Here is a 25,743-nt window from a genome sequence, read left to right as displayed (position 1 = left end):
TGCAGTGCACACAGCCACATGAGTGACCCCGGTGTTGGTGTGGCCAGCAGTCCACAGTCACATGAGTGACCCCGGGCCTGCAGTGCACACAGTCACGTGAGTGACCCCGGTGTTGGCCGGGCCTGCAGTGCACACTGTCACATGAGTGACCCTGGTGTTGGCCGGGCCTGCAGTGCACACAGCCACATGAGTGACCCCGGTGTTGGCCGGGCCTGCAGTGCACACAGTCACATGAGTGACCCCGGTGTTGGCCGGGCCTGCAGTGCACACAGTCACATGAGTGACCCCGGTGTTGGCCGGGCCTGCAGTGCACACAGTCACATGAGTGACCCCGGTGTTGGCCGGGCCTGCAGTGCCCACAGCCACATGAGTGACCCCGGTGTTGGCCGGGCCTGCAGTGCACACAGCCACATGAGTGACCCCGGTGTTGGCCGGGCCTGCAGTGCACACAGCCACATGAGTGACCCCGGTGTTGGTGTGGCCAGCAGTCCACAGTCACATGAGTGACCCCGGTGTTGGTGTGGCCAGCAGTCCACAGTCACATGAGTGACCCCGGGCCTGCAGTGCACACAGTCACGTGAGTGACCCCGGTGTTGGCCGGGCCTGCAGTGCACACAGCCACATGAGTGACCCCGGTGTTGGCCGGGCCTGCAGTGCACACAGTCACATGAGTGACCCCGGTGTTGGCCGGGCCTGCAGTGCACACAGTCACATGAGTGACCCCGGTGTTGGCCGGGCCTGCAGTGCACACAGTCACATGAGTGACCCCGGTGTTGGCCGGGCCTGCAGTGCACACAGTCACATGAGTGACCCCGGTGTTGGCCGGGCCTGCAGTGCACACAGTCACATGAGTGACCCCGGTGTTGGCCGGGCCTGCAGTGCACACAGTCACATGAGTGACCCCGGTGTTGGCCGGGCCTGCAGTGCACACAGTCACATGAGTGACCCCGGTGTTGGCCGGGCCTGCAGTGCACACAGCCACATGAGTGACCCCGGTGTTGGCCGGGCCTGCAGTGCACACAGCCACATGAGTGACCCCGGTGTTGGTGTGGCCAGCAGTCCACAGTCACATGAGTGACCCCGGGCCTGCAGTGCACACAGTCACGTGAGTGACCCCGGTGTTGGCCGGGCCTGCAGTGCACACTGTCACATGAGTGACCCTGGTGTTGGCCGGGCCTGCAGTGCACACAGTCACATGAGTGACCCCGGTGTTGGCCGGGCCTGCAGTGCACAGTCACATGAGTGACCCCGGGCCCGCAGTGCACACAGTCACGTGAGTGACCCCGGTGTTGGCCGGGCCTGCAGTGCACACTGTCACATGAGTGACCCTGGTGTTGGACGGGCCTGCAGTCCACAGTCACATGAGTGACCACGGGCCTGCAGTGCACACAGTCACGTGAGTGACCCCGGTGTTGGCCGGGCCTGCAGTGCACATAGCCACATGACTGACCCCGGTGTTGGCCGGGCCTGCAGTGCACACAGCCACATGAGTGACCCCGGTGTTGGTGTGGCCAGCAGTCCACAGTCACATGAGTGACCCCGGGCCTGCAGTGCACACAGTCACATGAGTGACCCCGGTGTTGGCCGGGCCTGCAGTGCACACTGTCACATGAGTGACCCTGGTGTTGGCCGGGCCTGCAGTGCACACAGCCACATGAGTGACCCCGGTGTTGGCCGGGCCTGCAGTGCACACAGCCACATGAGTGACCCCGGTGTTGGTGTGGCCAGCAGTGCACACAGCCACATGAGTGACCCCGGTGTTGGTGTGGCCAGCAGTGCACACAGCCACATGAGTGACCCAGGTTTGGAAATTTTTTTTTTTGGGTGCAGCTGGCCCCTGGTTACAAAAAGGCCGGGGACCGCTGCATTATACATACAGATATTTATTCACAGAAAGTAGCCTTCTACAAGTCATAAAACTATTTGACAGTGTAACTATATTAAAAGGGTTGTCAGACTATTATAAAAACTTTACAGGTTGGCTGTACCTATTTATTTACAGGGGGCACGGCCCCTCCACTTTATCAACTTCCTGCAGCCTGGCACGCTTCCTGTCTCATCGCCTGATACAGCGTTGGAACAGGGGAGTGATGGAGGAGGAAAAATAAAGGGATTTATTTTTTTTTATAGCCCTCTTCAGCTCACTTGCAAAGTTTTTAAAATAGTCAGACAACCCCTTTAAGGATAATCTTTGCAAAAAACAACTGAACAGTCCTTCAGCTTGGGTTCGGGGATTTTTCTTTACTTTCTATATTATTACACATGAAGTTAATCAGGAGAAAAGTGATTTTAAGAAGTTTTTATTTTTATTATTTCATAAAACATTGCCTGGCCTTTTTTTTTTTAAATCTTGGTATAGGGGACATAAAATGGTTGTCCGCAACATAGGAATATCTACCCAATAGCAGGGGAGCGTCCTCCTGCCAGCAGGTCCTAGCCCCTGTTTGCAGCGGTGACGTCATGATCCACTCCTGACCTCAGAGATGTTTGGCATATAAGGCTGCAGCAGACATGACATCCCTGCCGCAGCCTCTGCAGCAAACAAAGACCAGAAGGTGCACGCAGGAGTATAATGCAGGGGAGAGGCAAGTATAGGATCTTTTCCACAGGATAGGGAATAGCAATCTGACAGGTGGGGGTGTGACATCTGGGACCTCCACCAGAATGTACATCTAATTGATGGAGCAGTAGGTCAACCCTGTGTTCTGCAGCTCCATTAAATACCATTAACGTTTTGGAAATTGGCGAGCACAGCGCTTGGGTATTTCCGGCACTGCCCTGAACTCTATGACAGAGCCAGAGATAACCAGGCGACCTTTGACACTAGGGCAATGAATGAAGCAGCAGGACACATACTTGACCTGCTGCTCCATTCGTACCAGAGAAGGGAAAAACAGTTATTAGTGGGGGTCCCAGCATTTGATCCCCACCAATCAGATTACTACCCTCTATTCTTTCAAGCAGGTTTTGTTCTGGAATCCCAGTCCATGTTACTGTGATCCAATAACACAAATGCTCCATTCAGGATCCAATACAGAAGAGAATCTAAAGGGATCAAAAAAGAAAACATACAATATTACCACACAGTCATACAAGTAGGAGGAGAAAGAAGAGACATACACTGTGTGGGAGGCGAGGTGAGGGGTCATAATGGGGAGTCACAGGGTGAACGTGGAGGAGAGGGAGGTGAAGGGGCCACAATTCGATTGGTGGGGGATTATAGGTGGGGAACAATTGATAAATAAAAGGGGTCATTATATGCAAGAAGTCAACAAAATAGGGTTTTACGAGTTGAGGGGCCATAGAAAAGAGGTGAGAAAGTGTGTTATAGACTGCACCCCCACAGCATGGGCCCCCCCATGTTATAGACTGCACCCCCACCACATGGAACCCCCCTGTTATAGAATGCACCCCCCACACAAGGCTTTTTTGCATATCACCCCCTTTCCACACTCACAGACTGCAGCCGCCCGCACATACTACACGCAGCTCCCAGAAGCCTCCATTAGACCCTGGAGCTGATGTGCTCACCCTGATAATCCCTCTACACACAGCACAGTGCAGCCCAATATCTCCACTACACACATACATATAGGCGAGAAACAGGAGGCTCCGCCCCTTGCCTAGATCATCTCGGTCACATGATCTGGAGTGACATGTGACCAGTGACATCACGCCTCAGCCTGGTATCTCCATTCTAGCAGCTCCCCTCAAACTTGTTTACCACTATCTCGCTGAGCCTGCTGCTGACGTCACTGGCTGGCGAGACTCCGCCCACTATCACGTGACCTGGCATGTCACTCAGTCTCTACCAAGGACTCTTCTATCACATGACCGTGTCCAAGAAAGATCATGTGACCCAGGGCAATACCATTTCCACCACCGGAGGGAGACGATTTATTTTTTCTATGTTATGAATTAATTATCAATATTGTGAGGGGCTACTGAGGGGGGCACTGGAGATAACGCGGTGCGATACGCGCGTCCATATACCAGTGTGTACACGCACAAGCAGCGCCCGGCGGTTTACACAGGAGATTCATCCTGTGGGACTTCCCTGCCGGAGACAATGTGCAGGTCTTGCAGATTTATTATCGCTATTGCCCCTTCTTTCCTGAGTCAGCCTGTTCTGTAGAGATAAATAGGTTAGAGTGCGGCTGGGCTGTGAGGAGAGGAAGAAGACGCAGCCGTACCGCAGCAGTACCGCAGCCGCCCACCACCATGACTCTGCAGCTGGAGCGCTCGGAGATCAGCCCCAGCATGAGATCCGCACTGTCAGACCTCTACCTGGAGACCCTGCTGCAGAACCGGGCGGCCACCCAGGTAAGCCCGGGGGCGCGATGCTCTGCTCAGTCTCTCGGGCGCGATGCTCTGCAGGGTGACCTTTGCCCAGCCTTATCTCCCCCTGCAGGAGCTGTAAAGGGCAGAGGTTTTGTTACAGTTGCATTTTGATGATCGGGGCTTTTGTCATTTATGGCTGATTAACCCCTGCCAGTAAAATGGTGGACAAGCAGATGAGATGGCAGGGGGTGGGTGATGACTCAGGATTTTTCAAAAAAATCCTTGTAAGTGATGTGTTACTAATGTACGTGTTACGCTGGATCCAGATGTTTCTGAACTGACACTGTACGGATCATCTTCCCGTTTTTCTACTCCGTGAAATTGGTTCTTTCTAGGATCTGAAGCACCAAGAACTATTTGGGATCCTTTCTGGCTACTCTTTCTGGTATTTTTTTGCCCCTCTCTGGACGGGAAATAGAAATCAACAGCAAATACAATCGCAGTCGCCCCTTATCTGCTCCATTAGTTGCGATGCCCCAGGGAAATCGGGAAATTTATGATCCTATACAATATCCCCAGCGTAATGCTGAGCACAGAGTTATTTTTCTCTTCTATATAGCGCTGACATATTCCACAGCGCTGTACAGAGATTGTCAATACTCACATGACCCCAGCCTTTGTTCTCTATGTAAATGAGCCTAGCAGAAGGTTTTGGGAGTGTGGGGGTAAACTTAAGTAGACAAAGGAAGGACATACAAAGCTCTTGCCCTTTGTGAGGTCAACCTGTGTGTCTGTGAAGTGATCCTGATCCTTACTACTAGTAGGAAAATTAGCCACTGCCTGTGGGCTGCCATGGTCTGTACCTCTTTAAAGAAGACCTGTCAGGTCCATTTGGAACCCTACAGCACAGGTCCGTAAGGGGCTGTAGTTAGTTAACACATGTATGAGGGCTAAAAAAAAAAAAAAAATACTTTTATACTATGAGGTACATCGGACTCACATCTGAAGACCCTGCTCCAGCGCTGCCTCTCGTGAAGCAGCAAGTGAGGCCGGGAATAACCAGTCTTCATTTTGCATGCGCCATAAATATGGCACTTGTGCAGTGAATCCGGGGTATACTACACTCAGGGGCGTAACTTGCGGGGTTGCAGAGGTTGCGGTCGCACCTGGGCCCAAGAGGTTTAGGGGCCCTTATGGTGTCACTTTCCCATATGAGAAGACTATAACTATAAACCAAACAATATAGTCAGGGGCCTGGCACAGTCTTTGCACTGGGGCCCATCAGCTTCTAATAACACCACTGACTACACCGTACAAATGCCTGCTTAAAGAAAAAAAATCTTACTGTGCAATTTGCGACACTGAACCACCAGTCCATTAGAACCTGTGGGTGGTTGTGTCCCAAATTGCCATGCCAGGTTTCCTTTAAAGAGAACTTGTCACCAGCAACCTCCCCCCTACAAACCACACACAGCACCTTCTAGATGTCTTCATACATTTTTGCACTGATGCCTCTATCCATGGGATAAGGGCCACCATAACAACTATTGTTAATGTCCTCAAAAAAGACAGGGCAGTACAGTGAACGCTGCATATACCGGACCCTATTATTATCATTGGACCCCCACTATACCAGATCCTATTATTATCATTGGACCCCCACTATACCAGATCCTATTATTATCATTGGACCCCCACTATACTGGACCCCATTATTATGATTGGACCCCCACTATACCGGATCCTATTATTATGATTGGACTCACCTCAGGTAAGTTGCAAATAAGTTTACAAACTAATTTAACATTGCAGCCATGGAAAGGGAGCATTTAGAGAGAAGGGCAAAGCTTTTTAATCCCAAGTATTTATTTGTTCTTCTGCTCCAATAATTTTCCTCTTATGTTTATAGGGATTTTCCTCCGCTACTAACGTTTTAACAGAAGAGTTTTACACCAATGGATCTGCAGGACCCGGATCTCCAGAGGAAAAGAAGAAGGTTCGGCTGGTGCAGTTTGAAAGGGAAACGGAGGAGCCCATGGTGAGCTGGGTGCACTAAGTAATAGGAGGGATCTGTTTAAGAAGTTTTAGTCTAGATCATTTATAAGGCTATAGGGCTCAATCGCATCTTCTCTGTTTCTTTAAAGGGAAAAAAATAATTTATGATGATCTTAAGAGTTCTTGCATTTTTTTTGCAAGGTGTCATTGACCTTTTACCCAATAGGGAGACTCTGGTGCTGCACCAAAAGTCTTGACTCGGCGAAACTAGGAGAAGAACATGATGAATTGCATAATAACCGGATTGCCTCACTTAGTTAATCTCTTTGTTAATAGATGTCATACACTTGGGCTGCAGTGATTCATCTTATCCACAGAGAACATGATCAGTCTCCCTGCTTAGTAGCCTTCTTCTAGTGCCCTTACAAGAGTTTCCTGTGGTATGAAGAAGTCTGTAGAATATTTGCCACACAGATTACGCAGCGCTGCACAGATCTTTCCAAAGCAGTCCCTGTCCCCATGGGGCTCACAATCTAATCAACCTATCAGTATGTTTTGGAGTGTGGGAGGAAACCGGAGGACCCGGAGGGAATATAAATTTCTATTGCACATCTTTATTAAGGAGGTTGTTCCAAGTTTAATGGTTATTCACCATCTAGGGGCCACTGTCAAGATCTTTCCTAGAGAATGAACGGGGGGGGGGGCGCAGGGCACATGGTTGACCTGCTGTTCCATTCATAAGACTGTGTAACTGGATACACATGATCAATAAGGAGCCAGCAGCCAAATCCCAACCAATCAAAACAGAAGGGTTTACATCGGGTATTGGATGGGTCGGGTGGTACATGATGCTGTGATTGCCTATTCATGGAAGCTTATTATTTACCTGTTACAGGGCATCACCCTAAAGCTGAATTCACAGCAGAAGTGCGTTGTTGCACGCATTTTACATGGCGGACTTATTCATCGGCAAGGTAATAGCTTTTTTCTTTTATTTCCTGCATTTCTTATAAGCTTTTTTTTTTTTTTTTTTTTTTTAGGTATAATAAAACCCAGTATGTTTATGTCCAGTCATAGCGAATTCATTGACTAATCCATGGTGCAGGGTCTGGAGGGAGGAACATGACTCATTCCATTGTATTCATAGAATCTGGGGTTATGCTCCTCCCTTCAGGTCCTGCACAAAGTGTAATTCACTGAGTCTGTTGTGATTGAGGTGTTCCTTTAAAATAATATTTTACATGGCACACTTCCCCCAAATCGGAAGCTTTAACCAAAGAACTCAAAAAATTAGTACCACAAACTAAATTATTACATTTGCATGTTTAAAACTGCACTGCAACAGAATGGGCAGAATTGTTGGTTACTATGGTTTACAAATGACCTGCCAAGTAGATAAATTCTCCTGTTTTTCTGTATACGGCTCCTGAGCACCTCCTTGGTAACTAACCACAATCTCTGTGTAGTCTGACCCCACGGTCATTCTTCATTTATGGCAGAAAATACAATACCTGAGGGTATGATAGCAGGGATGACTGCACAGGATTTGTTTGGCGTTACCTTGGGGATTCATGCACCTGAATAGCTGCTACAGACAATGTAATAGAAAACTTCTAATGTAGCTCATTTGCATTAGAATAAAAATTTAAATACCATATTTTTTTGACTATACGGCGCACCAGATTATAAGGCGCACCATCAATAAATGGCTGCTAAAACGTCTAGGTTCATATATAAGGCGCAACTGATTATAAGGATGAATGACCAGCAGGTGGCAGACCTGTGCACAGCTGAAGGCAGCTGTTGTCTAAGTGCAGTTCATATATAAGGCGCACTGGACTATAAGGCGCACCTTTGATTTCTGAGCAAATCAATGGATTTTGTGTTCTGTGATTTTGAAAATGTCTTTTTCTTTGATTTGAAGGATCTCTTCATGTGGGTGATGAACTTCTTGAAATCAATGGGAAAAGTGTCCAAAACCAAAGCGTGGACCACCTGCAGAGCATTCTGGTGAGGAATTCTAGAACCTTAGTTTTCTTTGTGGCATAAGGTAAAATATTTCAAGGGGTTGTCTGACTGCAAACAAAACATCAGAGATCTGTGCCAGGGCTGACGTGCTGTATGGGCACATCACGGAGCACATGACCACTTACTATTTACAGGCTGCCTGCACGAGGCTGTGGAATCTGAGAAAATCGGTTCAATTCAGAATCTGAAAAAAAAAAAAAGGCAAAACAATACTTTGTGGTTATTGCATTCCTGCTGTGTCCATAGCATGTGATCTTATCTGCTGATACATGAAGTGTTTTATTTCTGGGGTCTGTAAATGATGAAATAAGAAAGTTTACAGGTTACAGATTTCAGTTACCATCCAGTTCAGTGAAGTCACTATTTGCTTTCATCTGATGTGATACAGATGTCACCATAGATATAGAGCATCTTCTCTTTCCTTTTCTAGAAAGAAAGCAAAGGAACGGTCACCCTCAAGGTATCACCAACGCAAAGTAATCGTAAGCCCCCACTTCAGGTAACTTTTTTAACTTTTTTTTTTTCCATCTTATGGGATCTGTGGGTTTTTTGGAGGAAGATAGAGAGGTCAATAGTGCATGTTTCTAGTAGAGAACCTCATCACATGGTATGTGTGTGTGGTGGTGGGGGGGGGGGGGTTGCGACTCCTCCCTCCCTTATGCTACCTTCACGCCAAGTGGGCAGTCCAACTATAGCCTGCACCTGGTGCTGCCGCAGGTTACAGCGCAGTGCTGGAAGGGCCTGATGTAGGATTATCTGTCCGTACAGTCACACACCACATATACTAAGAGGCTGAAGTCTCTTCGTATATCGGGCACGTACAAGGCGCCATTGCTTGATTAACCGCCACCGCCCATGGTTTTTCTCCTTGTAGCTGTATCCTATTGCTAGTATAGCAGATAAAAAGGGATGTCCTCTAATCCTGGCCGGCGCTGGTACCATTTGATGAAGCATATTGCGAGCCCAGTGTTATTACTGAGAATCCTCCATCTTTAGGTTGAAAACCCAATAATATATTAATAAAATGGGGCTAGAATCTCCAGGTTGGTGGCAATGGGTGATGTGTTGCAGGGACTTTGGCAGCAGATATTTCTCACAGTATGTAAATTGTAATATTTTGTTATAAGACTATATATATATTTTTTTCCTCCAGATGTTTGTTCGAGCTCTATTTGATTATGACCCGCTTTCTGACCCGCTAATTCCATGCCGAGAGGCAGGGTTACGCTTCCGCACTGGAGACATTCTGCAAATCATAAATAAGGATGACTCCAACTGGTGGCAGGGAAAGAAACAAGGAGAAGAAAAAGCCGGTCTTGTACCTTCACCTGAACTGCAAGAGTGGTAAGGCTTGTACATAACATTGATAGTGCGGCAACACGCTCCTGTTATGCTGGGTTTATTGACTTGCCCAAAAACCTGTGCGGCAAGTATTGTGGGGCTGCCAGTCACATCAGGTTATCGCCCTATCCTCCGGATAGTGGAAATCTTGCCAATTGGTGATGGTTCCAGGAGTTGTACACCCCACAGATCATTGAAAATGGGGTAAGTGTACCCCCCAAATGAATAGAGCAGCTGGTCACACAATCACTTGTTGCTCTGTGCATATGTATGGGGGTGACTGAGATAACAGAGATGTACTCTGCTACTCCTGACTGTGCCATAGACGGTGAATAGAGTGGCAATGCACATGTCCAACCTGCTGCTCCACACATATAGGGTACAACGGACCCCGTTCTAGTGATTTGTTGGAGTCCCACCACTGAAATCCTCACAATCAGAAATTTGTACCCCCATCATGTGAGAAGGGGAAATTTGTTGCTGGATAACTCCTTTTGAAGGTTACAGAAGGGGAAAAGGTTTTTCATTGGTTCCTTTCAAATGGATAAGGCTTTTATTTTACTAGAAATATGTTGCAATCCATTTTCTAACCTACTCCTGCATAAAAGAAAATCAACCCAGGACTCTTACTCATACATCCAAGCACTGTGACTGTGGTAATCTTCTTATATTTGTAATCCATGCCTTCTAAAATTAACTTTTCAAATTATACTAAGGAGCCAGAAAGGCTCCTGGGGGTTTTACCAGAGCCCGTCTGTGCTGCAGATACATAGGCTGATACACTGTGCAAGGAGCACTTTGCCTTCCTACTGTATGTTCCCTGTTGCTGAGATTAGAAGAAGTGCAGGCAGTAAGGTGAGACTGAGAAGTGCTGCTGCAGTGTAAGGACAGCCCATGAAGCTACAGCACAGAGTGACTCTGGTAACATCCACAATAGCCCTTCAGGCTCATAAGCAAAATTGTAAAAGTTTATTTAAGGAAGGGCGCCATGGATAATAAATATAAGACAATAACCACAGTCCCGGTGCCTGCATCTATGAGTAAGTGCCCCTGGTTTATCAGGATGGATTTTGATGGTAGATTTCTCAACCTTTTTTTTTTTTTTTTTTTAATACATTCCAATGTCCTGATTTACCCTCTTTACCCCTGCTCATCTCTGTGTCTAAAACTCTAGCATAGAGCTGGGGTTGATAAGAGGTTCCTCTTTAACACTTGTTTTGACTATTCTCCTAAATGGCCTTCCAGCTTATCTTACACATTACTAAGAGGTCATCGGGGCTTCTGGAATACAATGTTCTTTTCTGGCCTACATTCCCGGGTCACATTCCTTAGCCAGGCCTGATGTAGTGGAGACATCACTAAGAAAGCTATTTACTTTGTAAAATCCCCGAAATTAACTATTCTCTCTCTCTGCTTTCTTTTAGGCGCGTTGCAAGCACCAATACAAACAACCAAATACCTCAGACCTGTAGTCCCTTCAGCAAGAAGAAAAAATGCAAGGATAAATATTTGGCAAAGCATAGTTCCAGTGAGTATACAGCGTAGTGTCTGTGGTGTCCTATGCACTATAATCAGTGTTTCTTTACATACAAAATCCATGAGATATTCTCACTGAATGTCCTTCTCTTTGCAGTTTTTGATCAGCTGGACGTGGTATCTTATGAAGAAGTGGTGTCTCTTCCTGCTTTTACCAGGAAAACCCTTGTGCTTATTGGTAAGCATTTATTAAGTTACAGTACAGGATGCCCGACTTACAGACGACCCCTAGTTACAGATGGACCCCTCTGCCCACTGTGACCTCTGGTGAAGCTCTCTGGATGTTACTATAGTCCCAGTCTGCAATGATCAGCTGTAAGGTGTCTGTAATGAAGCTTTATTGATAATCCTTGGTCCCATTACAGCACAAAAACTTTGAAAATCCAATCTTCTCTGGGACAAAAAAAAATTTAGAACTACAATTCTAAAATATACAGTTCCGACTTGCATACAAATTCAACTTAAGTACAAACTCAAGGAACCAATCTTGTACGTAACTCCGGGACTGCCTGTAGAAGGTTTCTTCACACAAGCTATCCATTCACGTACAGTTATTTCTTAATGGGAGGTAAACTTTAAAGGATTCTTTGTCACCAAGTGTAACACTAAAACCCTCCTGAACCCGTCACCCTTGGGATTGACCAATTCGTCATATACTACAATTAGTTTCTCTTCTATGTCATGTTCTGTTATATTGGATGTAGATTTGTCTCTTATTTTTCACAGGTGTCAGTGGAGTTGGACGTAGTCACATAAAAAATGTTTTGCTTACCAAATATCCTGAGAGGTTCAGCTACCCCGTACCACGTGAGTGTACTGTCATCATATCCGTCCACTAATGCAGGATTGTATAGAGCAGTCCGCCCCTCCAGACCTTCTTTCCCTTGTGCAGTAATGTCCATTGCTTTACCGAGAGGGTGAACCTGTTCTTTTAGACAATGTAGAAAAATTATTATTCTGAATATAAAATTTGCAATAGTGGATAAGAAAGAAAATGGGACAAAAGAAAGGAAGGATGGGAAAGTGTAATTTCAACAAGGAAACTAACCCTGCGACCAATGGCTGTGTCACTAAAATAAAGAAGCAGCAGCTTGGAGTGAATGCAATAAAGGGAGAACAGGGATGCCCATGGCAGATGCTTGGGATTGTAACCTCCCTCAAGGGACCCTGGAACAGGAAGCATCAAGTAGGAGCTCCAGTAGCTGCTGTCAAGTTCTGCCCGTGTTCACACAACCTCAGGATCTCTAATGACTCACAGAGTTAGCTCAAAGAAATCACACCAAGAGAAAGTATGGAGCAGCGTTGCCATGAAAGGCTAGGCACATGTGAGATGGATTATACATAAATTTCAGTGGGGCAGGACCTGGCCTTGGTTAGTTAAAGATAAGAAGTAATGTCCATAAGTTCATTGATTAGTAAATTATCACATGGGCATCGCAGAAACAAAGGCTCTGTTTTTTTCCTGGAATTGGTAGTATCGCAAATCAGCCAAAGCCCACATTCTCTTACTGCACAGGAGTGTGTTATCACACTGTCATCAATCTTCATCCACAGCATATATAAAATAAAAGCATGTTCATTAAACACATAACAATACTTCAAACTCCAATGATGATCTTGTACTGTGTAAATCTTCCCAGTCTTCTTACAGTCCCAGGGAGCCCATGATGTGATGAGTCTTGTCTGGCAAATGCTGTACTGGCCCGTGTGCCCACAGAGAGGGCTCCGAGTACCACCTGTGCCATAGGTTCACCGCTACTGATTTGGAACAATTGTGACCTATGTGCAAGACAACCAGAAAAGAGATTGGTGTGGGTTCTGGGATGACCTATCCTACTGATGTAGATGTGTCCTAGTAGGAAGTTCCTCAGGATTTCTTTTATTATAATTTTAAAAATCCAGTTATAAAAGTTATGCAAACTAGCTTGAGGCAATGTCACGCCATGACTTATGTACTGCAATCCTTTGAGGATACCTCAGCTATCACAAACTATTGGCCAGAAGCTCCCTGCAATGCTCTGTAGCCATCCTAGTAATTCTATATTATGTCTTTTTTCATTTAAGACACATCTCGTCCCCCAAAACGTGGTGAAGAAAATGGAGCAGCGTATCATTTTGTGTCTGTGGAGGAAATGAGCCAAGGGATCTCGGAGAACCAGTTTTTAGAGTTCGGCAGCTTTAGTGGATACATGTTTGGGACAAGGATCCAGACTATAAAGGATATTCACAATGAAGGAAAGGTGACTGTACTGGACATAGAGCCACAGGTAAGATGGTCACCCTTTTGTATATTGAGGGGTGGCGGAGGAAATAGTGTTTTGGGTATATAGTCATCTACAGATATTATAAGTCACATAATGTCTTCATTCCTAGACCTTGAAGATGGTTCGCACAGCAGAACTGGCTCCATTTATCGTGTTTATATCCCCCACTGATACGGACAAGGTGACTTTTCCTCTTTACTTGTGCATGACATGGCTTGGTAAAAGATTTGTTCCTAAAGTAGAATATTGTGTAACGTGAAGAACTGTATCCTATAGACCAGTGGTGGCAAACCTAATGGCACAGGTGCCAGAGGTGGCACTCATAACAATTTCTGTGGGCACCCAGGTTGTCGACCCAGGACAGAGTTCACCAGACAGGAACAAAGCCACCAAATCTTCCTGCAGTCCCAGGCAACTTAAGAGATGCTGCTCTCTGCGCCATTTTAAAGCGACACTTTATTGGCTGTTTGGAACTGCAGGAAAAGTGAGAAGGTGATGACAGAACTGCATTATCTTTGGAGGTCATCCTGCTGGACCCACTGTTCTTCCTCTACAGAGAGACCCTGGTGAGAAGCTATAATGATAGTCTGAATTAGCTCTCCTTCTTTCAACTGTATTGATTGCCTCAGGGGGCCGATACGATTGAAAGATGTGGAAGAACAGCTAGCAATTAGTTACTGCTTAAAATGCCATGTTGGCACTTCACGGAAAATACCGTATATACTCGAGTATAAGCCGAGGCCCCTTATTTTACCACCAAAAACTGGGAAAACCTATTGACTCGAGTATAAGCCGAGGGTGGGAAATGCATTGGTCACAGACCCCCCCCCCAGTATACAGCCTGCCCCCAGTAGTATACAGCCAGCCAGCCCCTAGTAGTATACAGCCAGCCCCCAGTAGTATACAGCCAGCCCAGCCTGCCCCCAGTAGTATACAGCCAGCCCAGCTTGCTCCCAGTAGTATACAGCCCAGCCCAGCTTGCCCCCAGTAGTATACAGCCCAGCCCAGCTTGCCCCCAGTAGTATACAGCCCAGCCCAGCTTGCCCCCAGTAGTATACAGCCCAGCCCAGCTTGCCCCCAGTAGTATACAGCCCAGCCCAGCTTGCCCCCAGTAGTATACAGCCCAGCCCAGCTTGCCCCCAGTAGTATACAGCCCAGCCCAGCTTGCCCCCAGTAGTATACAGCCCAGCCCAGCTTGCCCCCAGTAGTATACAGCCCAGCCCAGCTTGCCCCCAGTAGTATACAGCCCAGCCCAGCTTGCCCCCAGTAGTATACAGCCCAGCCCAGCTTGCCCCCAGTAGTATACAGCCCAGCCCAGCCTGCCCCCAGTAGTATACAGCCCAGCCCAGCTTGCCCCCAGTAGTATACAGCCCAGCCCAGCTTGCTCCCAGTAGTATACAGCCCAGCCCAGCCTGCCCCCAGTAGTATACAGCCAGCCCAGCCTGCCCCCAGTAGTATACAGCCAGCCCAGCCTGCCCCCAGTAGTATACAGCCAGCCCAGCTTGCCCCCAGTAGTATACAGCCCAGCCCAGCTTGCCCCCAGTAGTATACAGCCCAGCCCAGCTTGCCCCCAGTAGTATACAGCCCAGCCCAGCTTGCCCCCAGTAGTATACAGCCCAGCCCAGCTTGCCCCCAGTAGTATACAGCCCAGCCCAGCTTGCCCCCAGTAGTATACAGCCCAGCCCAGCTTGCCCCCAGTAGTATACAGCCCAGCCCAGCTTGCCCCCAGTAGTATACAGCCCAGCCCAGCTTGCCCCCAGTAGTATACAGCCCAGCCCAGCTTGCCCCCAGTAGTATACAGCCCAGCCCAGCTTGCCCCCAGTAGTATACAGCCCAGCCCAGCTTGCCCCCAGTAGTATACAGCCCAGCCCAGCTTGCCCCCAGTAGTATACAGCCCAGCCCAGCTTGCCCCCAGTAGTATACAGCCCAGCCCAGCTTGCCCCCAGTAGTATACAGCCCAGCCCAGCTTGCCCCCAGTAGTATACAGCCCAGCCCAGCTTGCCCCCAGTAGTATACAGCCCAGCCCAGCTTGCCCCCAGTAGTATACAGCCCAGCCCAGCTTGCCCCCAGTAGTATACAGCCCAGCCCAGCCTGCCCCCAGTAGTATACAGCCCAGCCCAGCCTGCCCCCTGTAGTATACAGCCAGCCCAGCTTGCCCCCAGTAGTATACAGCCAGCCCAGCTTGCCCCCAGTAGTATACAGCCAGCCCAGCTTGCCCCCAGTAGTATACAGCCAGCCCCATGTAGTATACAGCTTGCCCCCGGTAGTATACAGCCACCTCAGCCTACCCCCAGTAGTATACAGCCAGCCCAGCTTGCCCCCAGTAGTAAACAGCCAGCCCCATGTAGTATACAGCCACCTCAGCCTGCCCCCCAGCAGTATACAGCATGCCCCCAGTAGTATACAGCCACCTCAGCCTACCCCCAGTAGTATACAGCACTGCCCCCAGTAGTATACAGCCCAGCCCAGCCTGCCCCCAGTAGTATACAGCACTGCCCCCAGTAGTATACAGCCCAGCCCAGCCTGCCCCCAGTAGTATACAGCACTGCCCCCAGTAGTATACAGCCCAGCCCAGCCTGCCCCCAGTAGTATACAGCACTGCCCCCAGTAGTATACAGCCCAGCCCAGCCTGCCCCCAGTAGTATACAGCCTGCCCCGTGTAGTATACAGCCACCCCAGCATAAAAAAAATAAACAAACTTATATACTCGCCCTCCGGTGGCCCCGATGCGCAGCGCTGCTCCCACGATGTCCGCACTGCTTGTCTTTAGTCTTCTGTGCCCGTCTTCTTTCTTCTGCTGGGTGCTGCCATTGCTCTCTCCCGGGCCGGCGCCTAGTATGACGCACCGCTGCTGACGTCATGCTAGGCGCCGCCCGGGGGAAAAACAATGGCGGCACCGAGCAGAAGAAAGAAGACTGGCACAGAAGCCTGAAGACAAGCCGCGCAGACATCGGGGGAGCAGCGCTGCGCATCGGGGCCACCGGAGGGCGAGTATATAAGTTTTTTTTTTTTTTAAAGTAATTTTGACTGACTGACTGACTCGTGTATAAGCCGAGGGGATGTTTTTCAGCACATTTTTTGTGCTGAAAAACTCGGCTTATACACGAGTATATACGGTAAGTGGATTTTAGTTGTAGCTTGGGCACTCTGTCTGTAAAACATTCGCCATCACTGCTATACACCAATGGTTTATACAAACATGGAAAACTTTGGGATCACAAGTCTGTGTGTTGAAAGGAAAATCTTTGTTTTGTACTTGTATATAAACCTCTTAACCCCTTAACGCTCTGCGCCGTAGCTCTACGGCGCAGAGGTATAAGGAGTGTATGAAGAGGGCTCACGGGCTGAGTCCTCTTCATACAGAGGTGGGGGTTTTTGCATTTTGCACAAAACCCCCACCGCTAATAACCGCGGTCGGTGCTTGCACCGATCGCGGCTATTAACCCTCTAAACGCCGCCCGCAAAGTCGCCGCCATCTTTTTTTCGATCGCCACGCCCCCGAACGTCATCGGGGGGCGGCGATCGGTTACCATGGTAGCCTCGGGTCTTCTCTTGACACGAGGCTACATGGTTTATGCAGGTTCGTTACAATGAGCCAGTGGCTCATTGTAATGTAAGACCTGCAAAAACGCCATATATTGCAATACTGTAGTATTGCAGTATATGGTAGGAGTGATCTGATCATCTAGGGTTAATGTACCCTAGATGGTCTAAAAAATAGTGGAAAAAAAAAAGTTTAAAAAATAAAAAAAATTAATAAAATATTAAAAGTTCAAATCACCCCCCTTTCTCTAGAACGGATATAAAACATAACAAACAGTAAAAATCACAGACATATTAGGTATCGCCGCGTCCCAAAATGCCCGATCTATCAAAATATAAAAACGGTTACGGCCGGCGGTGACCTCCGAGACGGGAAATGGCGCCCAAATGTCCGAAATGCGACTTTTACACCTTTTTACATAACATAAAAAATGAAATAAAAAATGATCAAAATGTCGCACAGACCTCAAAATGGTAGCAATGAAAACGTCGCCTCATTTTGCAAAAAATGACCCCTCACACATTTCCGTGCGCCAAAGTATGAAAAAGTTATTAGCGTCAGAAGATGGCAAAAAATTTTTTTTCTTTTTTTGTACACATTCGTTTAATTTTTGAAAATGTATTAAAACACAATAAAACCTATATAAATTTGGTATCACCGCGATCGCACCGAACCAAAGAATAAAGTAGAAGTGTTATTTGGAGCGAAGAGTGAAAGTCGTAAAAACTGAGCCCACAAGAACGTGACGCACGTGCGGTTTTTTTTCAATTTTTCCACATTTGGAATTTTTTTTCAGCTTCGCAGTACACGGCATGTTAAAATAAATAACATTACGGGAAAGTAAAATTTGTTACGCACAAAATAAGCCCTCACACAGGTCTGTACACGTAAAAATGAAAAAGTTATGGATTTTTGAAGTTGGAGAGCGAGAAATTAGCCGAAAAACCCTCCGTCCTTAAGGGGTTAAAGGGGTTGTCAAAGAATTTTTTTTTCTTTAATATATATGAGGTGGGGGGTTAAAATAATGGAGATTATACTGGCACTATACTTCACGCTCCCATTCACCCACAGCACTACAGGGGCTCTCTGTATAGTAAACTAAATGTTAACCTGTAGATATTGTTCATACATTTCGCCATCACTGACGTGAAGATTTACCGTCCAAGATTCACAGTAAACACTGTCTGAAAATATAATCCAGTTACTCAGCATGTGACATACCTCTCCTTATTGGCAGAGTCAATCGGTATCGGGAATCTCACTGACGGGATAAGAAGTTGTGCAAGCCCGATCCTCAGTCCAAAAATAACACTGTCACTTTAGTATCCTAATCGGCTTCATAGATTGCAGGCTCTTGGGAGCAGGCCTCTCGCTCCTATGGCGCAATAGAAATATTTATTAGTTTCAAGACACCTTTTGAGGATGATCTGCTGGATCTTGACCAAGACCTTGCACCGTTTGGCCGTGTAGTATAATAAATAGTGTCTTTGCTGCATGTCATATGACTAGGGTGATGTCCTCTAATGTCCAGTAAGATTTGTAATGTCGATCACATGAAATCACAGCAGTCTCCATGGACTTCTACTCCTCCCCATGCCTCCATGGAGACATGCTCAGATTTCATGTGATCAGATACATACATTGCGTAAACAATGGAAATCTTACTGGGCAGAGGACCTTAGATGACATCACCCTTGGTCACATGACATAAGGTGCCCAATGATGTACAGAGCTTCCCCTCAATGTTCCACACAGCAGCATCTCCTAGCAGGGAGACCTGTCGATATATAACATATAAGTTTACAAACTAATTTTTTTTTAACATTGCAGTCGTGAAGAGGAACCATAAGAGCAATGCTTCTTAATCATAGTTTTTAATAAAGTTTTTAATTTGGGTGGGTTGATTTAAATTTCAAGTTCTATTTAAACTAGTTTATTAATCTGAATGATGATCTTTTCCCTCTTTCTGCTACACAGTCTGATGCACTCCAGAAGCTCCGTGCAGATTCCGAGGTTCTCCGGGTTCGCTATGCACAATATTTCGACCTGACCCTGGTTAACAATGATGTGGAACAAACTGTGCAAGATCTACTGGGGGCTCTCGATGCAGCGTGTGCCTCATCCCAGTGGGTCCCAGTGACTTGGGTATATTAACAGGATTACAATATAAAATATGCCAATATCCACTCCAGTATAGGGTATTATCCGTACAATATACAACAATCCTTCCAGATGTATTACTATTTGCTCCATTCAGGATCCCATTTTCTGCTATGGTGGTATATTTCTGATAAATATGCCAAAATCCGACTAGGCATGTCCCTGTTCTATACAATGACTTTAGTATTTTTATGTAATGCAGAAGTAAACATCAGAAGCGTGTTTCTGTATTTTATGTTGGAAAGTTATTATGGATGTTTTAATTTTTTTTTTAAAGAGAAAAAGAAGAACGATTGGGCCTGGGAGGGGGATGACCTGAGTTCCGCTTTGTTTGCACATAATAGTAGCCTGGTACATAAACTTCTTAGTGTGGGTCAGTTCTTGTGCTTTCCATGGATAATTCTCATCCGCCTACAGAGTAATACATTGATCATACATTGTCCTGATACCACTGTGCTTACTTCTATACGTTGCTAAATAAATGAAAATCATTACCTCCTGCATCTACTATGTAAGGCGTTGTGAAACATTGTCCCCCAATATGCTAGACCAGGTGTATTACAAAGTATACAAGTGTACATGTACTAAGGTGCCAACCCCCCACCAGAACCTATAGTAGAGAATTATATTTGTACGGCTCATTGTTGCAGGAAAGATCCATTTTATCTCAAGGAATATCTTAAGAGGTTATTGTATTGACTTGGATGTAAACCATTAAAGTATATTGAATAAAATATATCCTCCTTTCATTATTTTAGCCTTTTATTTTCTGAGTTATTTAATTATTCCATGATTAACACGGTCTACATACAACAGGGCAGTGGTGGCCAATCTGTGGCACGGGTGCCAGAGGTGGCACTTGGAGCCCTCTATATGGGCACCCTTGCCATCACCCCAGGGTAGAGTTTGGCAAACAGGACTTAAAGGGGTATTCCCATCTGGGCATTTACATTTAATTAAATTCATTTGCCATATGTAAACATTTGGCCGTATCCGAGGAAGCTGTCTCGTTTCTAAGGGACAACATGGTTACATTTATGAAAAATTGTCTTCACACAGGAACATTTTTTTTAATAACATCCAATTGAAGAAATGTTTATATATGACAGATTAATGAAACTGAATGTGAGTCCCCAGATGAGAATACCCCTTTAAGGCCTCTTGCCTTCCTTAGAAGGAAGCTACAAAGATGATCCAAACTTGTTCTCCTTCTTTCTACTGTATTGGTGTCCTTAGGTGCCTATACAATTTAAACCTGTGACGGAGCAGGTTGTCGCATTGGCACTTTGCGAAATATACGCAGGTTTTGGTTGTAGTTTGGGCACTCGGTGTCTAAAAGGTTTGCCATCACTGCAATAGGGGATGGAAATCTACAAGCAGCTAACCAGTTATGAAGGAAGGTGACCGGATCACTGTAATCTCAGACTATATTGCGGGAGCTTCTGAATTCTGCAGAATGCTGTATGCAAATCACCTGTAAGGAGTCCTGTAGGAGGAGTGTAACGCTGAGATGTCTCCTGGTTTGATATATACCATAGAGAAGGTACATGAAAAGGGATTGTCCACTATATGCACATTCCAGTAAATAATTGTGTAATAAAATTTTCAATATTTTTTTTTTTTATCTATTCATCATGGTTTCCAAGATCTCTGCTTGCTGTCATGTAACAGGAAGCTTTGTTTCCTGTAGATAAACACCGGTCCATGGTCATGTGATGTCACACAGGTGCACAGCTTGTCATAACACAGTGTAATCAAAGCTGTGTGATACTAACGAGCACCTGTGTGACATCACATGACCAGGGACCGGTGTTTATCTACAAGAAGTAAACCTAATAGCTTCCTGTAGCAGGACAGCAAGCAGAGATATGGAAAACAGAGGAATTGATACAGAAAAAGTATTGGAAAATGTATTGACTTTTCAGTACACAAACATTATAAATTATTAACTGTAATGTGCTAAAAGTGGGCAACCCCTTAAGGGCATCTACCACCAGGATGGAAGACTGTATGCAAATGAGCCTGGGGGGCTCATGAGCCCCCCAGGCTCATTTGCATACAGTCCTTCTTCCTGGTCGTAGATGCCCTTTAACGCATTGGGGCAGCTTCTGATAAAAGTAGCTTATGATGATGTACCAGCCCTCTGGGACAACCCAATGCGATTTAGCTCCACCCCTGTGACTCTTTACCGGTCATTTGAATATAGAATTTAAAGTAAATTTATTTTCTGTACAATCCTCCAGAATATAGGAGTGCATCAGTGTGGTGCTGGGTTGTGTCCCTAAATCTTCATGACAGGTACCATTATTTATGGGTGTTTTTGCTGATCCCCCTCCAGACCCACGACAGGAAACTGAATTGTGGCTGCGGTTACAATGCAATACAATAGCCAAGGAAAGAGGATTTGCTTAATGACATTGCTATTAACATAGTTTTGTAGATGCTAATGGAAACAAAAGTGTTAAGTCAACATGGTATTAGCAGGATGTAAACCCATTGGGAGAGATTCATCAAAGGTTTCTGAGGTAAAACTGTTCAAGTTGTCTGTGGAAACAAATTCGAGCTCCGCTTTAATTTTATAAACGGCTTTGGGAAAATGAAAGCTGAGCTCTGATTGGTTGCCATGGGCAAATAGAACAGTTCTGCTCTCTGAACACTTCTGATAAACCACCACCAATGTAATTGCGCAAATTCCCTCAACTAAGCTGTTGTATCAGGTTTCAAAACGCTAAGTAAACGCCATGTGTGAACACAGCCTGAGCCTTCTGATAAGGACAGGAAAATAGGAGAGGTTTCCTGTTTTCCAGCAATCTGTCAGTATACAGACAACTGGAGAGTTTCCCTGACTCCTTAGCAACAGGAAATGGCTGAACGGAGGTTAATTTCACTCCCAGTCTCCTCATAGGGACAAACACGCACTTACTAAATGCCATGAGGTGACATCTGTGGTGGATGCTTACCAGTTAGATGCACAGGTTCCTTGGCCGCTGGATAATGAAGTCAAGAAGGTTCGGGAAAGCCACGTTCAATAGCGTTGCGGTCTCTGACTAGATCTAGCTTACCTCCTACTTTTCTGCGTCTTTACCCATCTCGGCTGCTTGAGGCAGATATAAAAATAAACCAGTCTCACCCAGTTTCCATAATTACCATAAAGGGGAATAGGAGTTATAGAAATGGCAAAGCCACGTTATTATGCCACGCTATTTCTGAAACTCATTCACCTCAGATGTTTTCTCATCTCCAACTACCTCAGCGTAGTCGGGGCTATACTCATTTCACTTGTGAATGGTTGACATTGGAATAGTCCTTTAACCCCTTAAGGACCAGGCCCTTTTTCGTTTTTGCGTCTTTATTTTTCACACCCCACCTTCAAAAATCTATAACTTTTTTATTTTTCCATGTAGAGAGCTGTGTGATGGCTTGTTTTCTGCGTGACAAATTGCACTTCATAGTGATGGCATTTAATTGTCTATGCCATATACTGGGAAGCGGGAAAAAAATTCTGAATGTAGTGAAAATGGTGAAAAAACGCATTTGCGCTGTTTTCTTGTGGGCGTGGATTTTACGTCTTTCACTGTGCGCTCCAAATGACATGTCTAATTTCTTCATTGGGTCAATACGATCACATGGATACCAAATTTGCATAGGTTTTATAATGTTTTCATACATTTACAAAAATTAAAACCTCCTGTACAAAAAAAAAAATTCTTCATTTTGCCGTCTTCTTGCGCTAATAACTTTTTCATACTTTGGTGTATGGAGCTGTGGGTAGTGTCATTTTTTGCGACTTTTGATGATGTTTTCAATGCTTTTATTTTTAGAATTGTACGACCTTTTGATCACTTTTTATTGAATTTTTTATATTTTTCAAAATGGCAAAAAAATGCCATTTGCGACTTTGGGCACTATTTTCCGTTACGGGGTTAAACGCAGTAAAAAAACATTCTTATATTTTGATAGATCGGGCATTTTCGGATGCGGCGATACCTAATGTGTTTATGACTTTTACTGTTTATTTATATTTATATCAGTTCTAGGGAAAGGGGGGTGATTTGAAATTTTAGGTTTTTTTTATATAATTTTTTATTTTTTATTTTTTTTAATTAAATTTTTTTACTATTTTTCAGACTCCCTAGGGTACTTTAACCCTAGGTTGTCTGATTGATCCTACCATATACTGCCATACTACAGTATGGCAGTATATGGGGATTTTGCACACCATCTATTACAATGTGCAGATCGCACATTGTTATAGATGGCCTAAAACATGATAGCCTCGGATCATTGTGTGATCCGAGGCTGTCATGGCAACGGATCGCCGCTCCCCGATGACGTCACGGGGAGCGGTGATCGGAGCCAAGATGGCGGCGCCCACGCGCCGCCGGCTCGTTAATGCCGCCGGCAACTTTGCCGGCGGCGATGAAAGGGTTAACACCCGCGATCGGTACAAGCACCGATCGCGGGTGTTAGCGCCGGGTGCTTGCTTCATTGTGAAGCAAGCACCCGGCGTGTATGAAGAGGGCTCAGCCCGTGAACCCTCTTCATACTACCCCATGCGCAATAAAACGTACAGGTACGTCTTATTGCGCTATGGGGTTAAAGGAGTCCCTTATCTTTGGGTACTGGGGTGGGGGGGGCGCATTCACAGCATTTTCTTGGGGGATCTGTTTTCACCCTTTTTTATAAACCAAATTTATACAGGTTTATACTAAAAAAATATTTTTGTTTCACCATATTCTGACACCAATAACTTTTTCACTATTTGGTGACAGCGATACACAAGATTTTTACATTTGTATATTTTTATTTTGGCTCTAGGGAAATGGGGTGATCGGAAAAGTATTACTTTTTTTAACCCCCTCAGGGTTTTGATTGCGGATACCATATACTGTAATGCTACTGTATTGTAGAATATGGTTAATTTACTGTCATCGGTTAGTTTGCCTCTGTCACATCCATGTTACCATGATTCATTGAAGCCTTCCAGAGCCTCTCTTATTTTATGGGTGTTTAATATTTTTACGTGTTATTCACTCCTTGTATCATAATTCGCGAGAAGGTATTCGATATTGGTGCAATTACTAGAAAGTGAACAAAACACAAGATTACTGTCAATCTTCTCCGTGCAAGATCTCGCCTCATGGGGTAATGTCAGGAATCATCCCAGAACTACAGGGGTGGACAAGGTCCCCCTGATCACACCAGAACATGTCTGGCATGAGCCCCTGACCATCTGGATGATCCAGAGGAGCCATGAAAGACCAAGACAGAACTTTTGACATCAAACTCCACTCGCCAACCTCAAAAACATTGGGGGACATTTACTATGGCGTTTCCGCCAGTTTTGTGGCGCTCTCACCACATGTTCTGCTCTCAGACCTATTTATTAGCTGTCGGGGGCAGAAAAAATGACTTTTTCCGTCTGCTCCGACTCTTCTCCGAAAAGGGGCGTGGCTTTGGCGGAGTGGAAACTCAGACAGAATTAATATGTGTCACAGCCATTTTTGGGCGCTGTAAACTGGCGGAAAGTAGACCAAAAGAAAACTGGTCTAGCAGGGACTGTTGGACACATTTCTGGTGCTCGGGACAGATTTTGGTCCCAGGGACAGAAAATGGTCTCGGGGACAGAAAATGGTCTCGGCGCCAGAAATGTCTCTGCACAGCTCTACAATATTAAATGTGTATCTTCTCTCCGAGAGCTGGTCGGTAACAAAGCCAATGCAGACACCGACACTTTAAGTAAATGTCCCCCATTGTCTTAATGTGAAGGATGGGGGTGGAAACATTGTACTTTGGGGGAGGCTGTTCTGCAAAGGGGACAGAACTACAGCAGTATTGGAGGAAGGATGGACGGGACCATGTATCATCAGGTTTTTCCCAACCTCTTTCCCTAAGAACATTGAAGATGGGTTATGGCTGGGTCTTCCAGCATGACAATGACCATAAATACAAGGCCAGGGCAACTAAGGAGCTAATCCGTAAGAAATATCACAGTCCTAAAGTGATCTAGTCAGTCTCCAGACCTGAACCCAATCAGAAATCTTTGGAGGGAGCGGAAACTCAATGCAGACAGCCTTGAAATCTGATAGATCTGGAGAAGGTTATACCCGGCAAACATTCCCTATACATAAATAGGAGAGAATCAGTACCTGGAGTCCAGTGGTTACTCACCTCCCCAGCGTGGTCAGTGACCAAACCACAGGTCCACAAGTAGCTGGCAGGAGCCGAGTTGTAGATGACAGAAGCGGAGTGCAGGAATTTTCTATATGGAACGTCGGGAGCCGCAGGTGAGAAATCCTTTTAATGAACCAGAAGGCAGGGATCCTGGTTGTTTGAAGGAAATCTACCATCAAAATCCATCATGATAAACCAGGGACACTGACTCATAGATCCGGACACCGTGACTGTGGTAATCTTCTTATATTTGTTATTCATGGTCCCCTTTATCTCTACATCTTAACATTATGCTAATGACCCTGAAGAGCTCTGTGGGGTATTTCCAGAGTCCTTCAGTGTTGCAGTTTCACAGGCAGGTCACCCATTTCCCCCCGCTCCATCGGCGCTTTCCCCTCCCTCCGCCTGCTGTCATCTCAC

At 45.9% G+C, this 25,743-nt stretch overlaps 1 protein-coding gene across 1 annotated transcript; it reads left to right on the top strand.

The window, feature by feature from the left end:
* Positions 1 to 3,930: 3,930 nt before the first annotated feature.
* On the top strand, positions 3,931 to 19,901 carry MPP1 (MAGUK p55 scaffold protein 1). Its single transcript, XM_072125767.1, has 12 exons — positions 3,931 to 4,323; positions 6,191 to 6,319; positions 7,172 to 7,250; positions 8,201 to 8,286; positions 8,735 to 8,803; positions 9,458 to 9,648; positions 11,070 to 11,173; positions 11,279 to 11,359; positions 11,908 to 11,988; positions 13,246 to 13,448; positions 13,555 to 13,626; positions 18,967 to 19,901. The coding sequence occupies exons 1-12, from the start codon at positions 4,222 to 4,224 to the stop codon at positions 19,141 to 19,143; spliced, it is 1,374 nt and encodes a 457-aa protein (XP_071981868.1). The 5' UTR covers positions 3,931 to 4,221; the 3' UTR covers positions 19,144 to 19,901.
* The last annotated feature ends 5,842 nt before the right edge of the window (positions 19,902 to 25,743 follow it).

This window comes from Engystomops pustulosus, chromosome 9 (genome assembly GCF_040894005.1).
Source record: "Engystomops pustulosus chromosome 9, aEngPut4.maternal, whole genome shotgun sequence".
NCBI classification, from domain to species: domain Eukaryota; kingdom Metazoa; phylum Chordata; class Amphibia; order Anura; family Leptodactylidae; genus Engystomops; species Engystomops pustulosus.
This window is presented reverse-complemented; position numbering and strand designations above follow the sequence as displayed.